General features: G+C 40.1%; 1 protein-coding gene across 2 annotated transcripts in view; it reads right to left on the reverse strand.

Annotated features, from left to right (window-relative positions):
- Nucleotides 1-6,803, reverse strand: part of ENOX1 (ecto-NOX disulfide-thiol exchanger 1) — a 136,916-nt gene that overhangs the window by 33,968 nt on the left and 96,145 nt on the right. For both annotated transcript variants that reach the window (XM_029283161.1, XM_029283160.1), the window contains one exon: nucleotides 2,253-2,437. In XM_029283161.1, the coding sequence (XP_029138994.1) occupies nucleotides 2,253-2,437 (185 nt within the window). The remainder of the gene's footprint in view (nucleotides 1-2,252; nucleotides 2,438-6,803) is intronic.

Consider the following 6,803-nt stretch of genomic DNA (forward strand, 5'->3'; position numbering starts at 1 on the left):
ATTGGTTTATTTGTTCAAGATTAATATAGATACGTTATCTCTGGTAACTCTTAATGAACTTTTGATCAGATGAGACTTTAAGGATTTGCTTATAGATAAGAGATGAGATTTGAGGAAAAGAATTCATTTGTTGTGTTTTAACGATAAATTACTAAAATTCTTTACACTTGAGATGAAGGTCATTTCTTTATATATTTCTTCTTTTTTACTCCGTCTTTCTATTTTCTATTTTTATTATTTTCTTTTCCACACTTTTTATCTTTTTATTCTTTTCTTTTTTTTTCTTTTAGTTTGCTTTAGGTTTTATCTCTTTAGTGGTAATGTTTCATAACATTATTATATAAAGATTAATTGAGGCTGGCGTGGTTCTGATTCAAACGCAAGAAAGATGGAATATCTGTCTGGGTTTTTTTTTAAGCCAGGGGAATATAAGTTACGAAGGCTTCCTTCAGTACTAAAATGTCATAGTTTTATAATTCAATTCCATCTTAAGATCAAGTAAAGAAAATCTCATTTGTTACCATGGATACAAGACATTATTTCCACTTGTTCGTTAGAGGCTTCATACTGGGTCTGAAATTAAACTGTAACAGAGTTTTATGTGGAAAATTATCTCAGAAATCTATAAGTATAATGGCAGAACTGCCGTTTAAGTTGGCTGGATTTTTCATTTTCAGATCCTATCAATTACAAGATGGCTACTACAATCCAATTGCTGGCATTTAGTGGTCCAAATATATATAATTCACTGTTTGATTGCCCCTGTTCTAAAAAGGTGGACAAGACTTTTGAAAAACTGAAGAAAAAAAGAGAAAACAGTTGCATAATTTATTTATTTTTAAGCATAAAAACCATCTGGCGGATGTTTTTCTTGCTTAATTTTTTTTAATTTCCAAATATGAGTTCAAGGTTGACAAACACACAAGGTATCCATAACTATCACAGCTGATCAAACATCTTTCCCCGAGTGGATGCAGGCAATTTAAAGTATCTTTATCCTAATTCTCTGAATTAGTTTTTCGATCTCATTTGAGGTCACCCTGCAGAATGGCGAGAATTACTCAGTACAGGAAGTCCTTGACTGACCACGGTTCGTTTAGTGACTGAAGTTACAACAGCGCTGAAAAAAGTCACTTATGACTCATCCTACCATACACAAAAGGGATGTCAGAAATCTCCAATCCCTAGGAACAGCAATAGCCCACAAACCCTCAGCCACACTCCGCCAGAAATTATCCAGAACCAAAGACGAGATACAGAAGGATGAGAGGAACAATGTCGTCTACGCCAGGGCTTTTCAACCTTTTCACCCATTGTACCACTTTTAGGATATGGCAACATCTGAGTACCACCAGTCGCCTAGCAAGGTGTCAAAAACTTGATGACCAAAAAAAAGAGAGGAAAAAAGTGATAAAATATAGGTAGTCCTCGACTTACAACAATTCGCTTAGTGACTGTTCGAAGTTACAATGGCACTGAAAAAAGTGCCCCCCAAGCCACAGCCGAGCAAGACACCTGCTTGCCCATCCGGCGGCGCTCTTCCTCCTGTCCGAGGTTTTCATTGTTGTGAGCATTTCTGTTGAGGATTGGCAGCGGAGGTGGGGTGGGGGGTGTTTGGTTTTTATTCCCCCCGTCTGCTGGGTGGTTGCAGGAGGTTTTGGTCACTTCACATGACCCTGGGACACTGTGACCGTCATAAATATGAATCAGTTGCCAAGCATCTGCATGTAAATCACAAGACCCTGGAGAGGCTGCAACATTCCAGCTGATCGGCGCTTCTTCTGGGCTCAGCAGAAGCACCAGGATCAGCGCTGAGCTCCAGCTGGAAAGCGGCACTGATCCTGGTGCTTCCGCTGAGCCCTGACAGCCCTGCAGCTCCAGCCATCTCTCACTCAGGCTTGTGCGGTGCTGCCACCGTTTCAGCTCATTCCCCTCCCCCGCTACCACTTTTCTAGGATGGTCACGTACCACCTGCCAGGTGCCAATGTACCACAGGTGGTACCCGTACCACTGGTTGAAAAGCCCTGGTCTACGCAATCAACCACAATCATTGCAACCCGTTCTACGTGGGGCAAAGATTGATCCTCCTTGTTGGAACAGAATTCAGCCTGATTCCTCCCTACCTGAGACTTCACAAGTGGTTGATTACAGCCAAACCTGGAGATGTTTCTCCATTCGCAAGAACACTAGCCACTTCAACTTCCCCCCAAACAAGATCGGAACAGGCCATATTATGCTTTAGACAGATATACCTGCTGCATGCCTTGGACAGTTTGCTGCAAAAACTGTAGTTGCTGGTCTTTTGTCAAGCTCTCCTCGGTGCGAAACAGCTGGCCCTTCTCTTGCTTGAGAAGCTCCACCTCGTTCCGGTAGGCGTCAAGTTGCCATCGGAGGCTGTCGTTCTCTTCCTTCAGGGCGTAAGCTTGAGCGGCTAAGGCTGAGAGAAGGGACAGACTCGGTAATTAAGATAAAAAAAAACAAGATCGGACAGGTATTACGCTGGGACAAATAAAGGGTCAGAGAGTTGCAGCCGCTCCCGTCAGAGCAATGGGACTTGAGTTAGCGTGTGGACTGTGTCCGTTTCTGCAGGGCTATAACAGTCTACGAATTAACCAGGCAATGTCCAAGATTAACCGTCCTTTAGATAGAAACTGTCTCTGTCTTTGGTGCTTGTCAAGGTATCGATTTAACAGCTAACTAGCTTATGTAATGTAGAGATGTAATGATGGGAATGACTCAGCAGGGTCTGTGTCTCTTTAGGAGCCTTTGTATAAAGGGAAGGCTCTGCTGATGTGTTCCCTCTCTTCCGTTTCCTGCTGTAATTGTGGTTTGTTGGATCCTGCTGTATTAGAACGTGTATGTATATTGTTCCTGATGTATGTGTCATGTGTATGTGTCATACTGTAGATAGTGTAAGATAAACCACCATTTGATACAAGCCACTGTTTACTGTGTTTACTCCTGGGTTATCTTACGCAATAAGACTGTGCATGCTCTATGAGCTTGATTGTTTTCCTATAGACGTTTCATTACCCAAATTGAGGAACATCACCAGGGCTAGTAGAGAGTCCTAGGTAGCACTGATGATATTACCAAGTTTGGTCATGAAACATCTGCGAGAAAACAAGCAAGCTCAGAGAGCACCCAGGACCCCACAGTCCTTCTCCTCCTCTTCCTCCACTTTCTCTTCCTTGTCCTCCACCTCCTCCTCTTCCACTCCTCAAACCCTCCACCCTACTAGCACAGATGATGTTACCTAGTTGGGTAATGAAACGTCTGCAAGAAAACCACCCAGCTCAGAGAGCACCAAGGACCCCTCATTTCAACCCTGAGCTATAAATATTCTCCTTTATTAGGACTTCTCTATCTGGTAGCCCCTCCAGACACTCAAATAAACCAATTTCCATGCAGCCTGTAAAACATGGCTGAGGCTTCTAAGAAAACATAATCTAATATTAACCATTGCTTGGATCCCAAATCTTGATTCAAGCTTGCACACCAAGTAATGCGCTGTTTTTTTTCATTACTCGATAGTTTTTAATTTTTTTTTTAAGCACCAGGTGTTCAATAACTCGATCCTTCTGCCAAATGTTGGTTAACCCAAACTATACTTTACAAGGAAGTCCCTAACTATGGTTTGGTGGGATGTTCGATTTTAAGCAGGAAAAGGGCAAGTTTAGCCACATAAATAGACCTGAACCAAACACTTTTTCTCCCATTTTAGCAAAAAGAAGCTGACCATTAAAACGTATCCAGGATGGTATTTATTTACAGCTTACCGTAGGAATGAATATTTTGAGTTTTTAAAAAAAATAATATTTTAATTCATTTTCAAAATAAAACACTAAAAGACAAACTTACATAAAAGAAAAAGGGAGATGGAATAACAAAACAAATTAAAGGGTGACAAAAACATTTATTTGTTTAATTAATTAATTAATTGGTATATCGTTCACGTCGCTATCCAGAGTGAGTGAAAAATACCATCAAACAAATATATAACAAAAATGATCTCTGACTTTTTTCTAGCACAGAGTTAGTAACACAATACGACCACCTCTTTCTACATTTAACTGAAACAAATATCAATCTTTGTAAACTATCTTAAAAAAAAATACCAGTCTTTAAACTACCTTAAAATACTAATAACCCTCATTCTAAAAAACCCAGTATTAATATTTTGGAATCGAAATGTTTTACCTGTTATATTACAACCTTTTCTGAAGAGTTTATCTTGAATGTTACTTTGGTTCAAGAAAATAAAATATTGGGGCTGTTGGTGGAATTTTGACTTCGAGTTTAAACATGAAAACTTTAAAAGAATAGCAGAGTAACCGAGTTGAAAGGGATCTGGGAGGTCTTCTAGACCAATCCCCTGCTTTACCTACCTAGTTCCTCAGCCCAAGATTCCTATCATATGTCCGATACTAACCAAGGAGAGAAGCAACCTAGAATATAAGAAGAAACTTCCTGACAGTTAGAACAATTAACCAGTGGAACAACCTGCCTCCAGAAGCGGTGAAAGCTCCAACACTGGAAGTTTTTAAGAAGAAACTGGACAGCCATTTGTCTGAAATGGTCTAGGGTTTCCTGCCTGAGCAGGGGGTTGGACTAGATGACCTCCAAGGTCCCTTCCAACTCTTGTCATTCTATGATTCTGTAAGGGGCTCCTGCTTGAGCAGGGGGTTGGACTAGATGACCTCCAAGGTCCCTTTGAACTTCTTTTTTATTATTTTTATTATTATTATTATTATTATTATTATTATTATTATTATTATTATTATTATTATTATTATTATTATTATTATTACTGCACAAAAAAATGAACCAATGGTGGCAAAAATAAAAAAAAATAAGAATGTGCTTTCTTGCTTGTTGAACATTGGAATATCCTTAACTTTTTTTTTCTTCATATACTGAATAATTTAATATTATTTCTTATCCTTTTTCAACGTCTGGTCTCATTTACACAACCGTTTGGGTCCATTATTTCCATACCAACTTTTGATCTGCACCTCCAAGGTCCTTCTCCACCCTACGTTTGCTCCATATTCTCCCTGAAAAACACATGCCTGACCTTGCCGCAAAATCTTTGCACGGGAAAAGCTGAATATTTCAGATCACAGATTCAGTTCCTTTACGCCCTGTTTTTAAAGCGTCTTATTCCGACAGGCCTTCAAAGAGATGCTTCCTTTTATCCGTTTTTTTTTAAAGCCTCCAGACTGGAATATCTGCACAGAAATGTTTCGTGCACTTCCAAGTTGCCAGCTAATTTTTCTTTTGATTCAGCCGTGGCCAGCTGAACGTTGATCACAAACTGTTTATTCTAAAGCATTTATCTTATTTCTGAAGCGAAAGGGATGATAAGAGTCCCTCAGGTTGAGGGACACTTCAACCATCTTGTCTTCTTAGCAAGCAACATGGAAGGACTTTGCTTTCTGGAAACAACACAAAATAAAATCAGCTTCCCAGTTGCCTATAGCTGTGGATTTCCATGGGATTTTTTTTTTCTCATTCAAACATCAACCAAGTCTTACCTGATTTGACTTATCAAGAATCAGCCAAGTTCGGCGATGAATATTGTCACCTGCTGGGACCAATTACAGAAGAAGCCGCCAAACACAACGAGCGACAAAGATTGTTCAAGAAACTTATCGTGTTTCTTTCTTTCAGAACAAGCAAACCCAATTTCTGTTCAAAATTTGCTTTGAAATGCTGCCCTCTCTCTTAATACTCTGGACTTTAGGGCCAAAATTGAGGCCAACATTTTCACGGATAAGCAAGACACTTTTGGAGTGAGCTTTGCCTCATTTTACGACCACAGTCGCTAAGCGAATTGCTGCGGTTGTTAAGTTAGGAACACACGGCTGTTAAGTGAATCTGGATTCCGGTTCCCTTTGCTTGTCTGAAGTTCGCAAAAGGGGATTGCGCGACACCTCCCCGGGACGCCGCAACCGTCGTAAGTACATGCCAGTTGCCAGTTGCTCGAATTGTGATCGTGTGATGCTACGACGGTCTTAAGTGTGAAAAATGGACACAAGTCACCTTTTTCAATGCCAGCCCTAAACGAACTGTTGTAAGTCAATGGCAGTATTTTGGAGTAAAGGTTAAGGGACGTTGTGTTGTTCTCTCCCACACACACAGGGTCTCTTAACCTGCCTTCAGCTATCCTGCAGGTTTCTCCCCAGGTTAAAAAAATAAAATACAATTAAGAGGCCACGACTGTGTGATTAAAGTCCCACCTCCTTGTTTAAATAAGATGCATCAAAAAAAAATTCCACTGCTAAGCAACGCGCCGTTAAGTGATTTACACCCGATTTTTTGAGTTGTTTTTTTTACCATAGTTGTTAAGTGAAGTACTGGTCATTAAGCGAATCCAGTTTCCCCTTTGCTTAATGGAAATCAGCGGGCAAGGTCACAAAGGGGGGGGGTCACATGACCCTAGGATGCTTCAATCATTGTATAGACCAGGGGTAGGCCACCTTGGCTCTTTTATGACTGGTGGACTTCAACTCCCAGAATTCCTGAGCCAGCCATGCTGAGGGGAAAGGGAGAGGTTTCCATGCTTAGCCATGCTGGCTCAGGAATTTATTTATTTATTTATTTTTATTTATTTATTTATATTTAAACTTCTATGCCGCCCTTCTCCCCAGAGGGACTCAGGGCGGCTCACAGCATGTTAAAAAACAACACAAAAAACATTTCCCCTATAAAACCAATTAAAAAGCAAATATATTAATAGCTGTGTCATATTTAAAATCTTTGAAAATTTTTAAAAATTATTCCCTATTTAAAATTCACCC

The sequence above is a fragment of the Protobothrops mucrosquamatus genome, unplaced genomic scaffold (assembly GCF_001527695.2).
Source record: "Protobothrops mucrosquamatus isolate PMUCROS unplaced genomic scaffold, P.Mucros_1.0 scaffold28, whole genome shotgun sequence".
In the NCBI taxonomy this organism is placed as follows: domain Eukaryota; kingdom Metazoa; phylum Chordata; class Lepidosauria; order Squamata; family Viperidae; genus Protobothrops; species Protobothrops mucrosquamatus.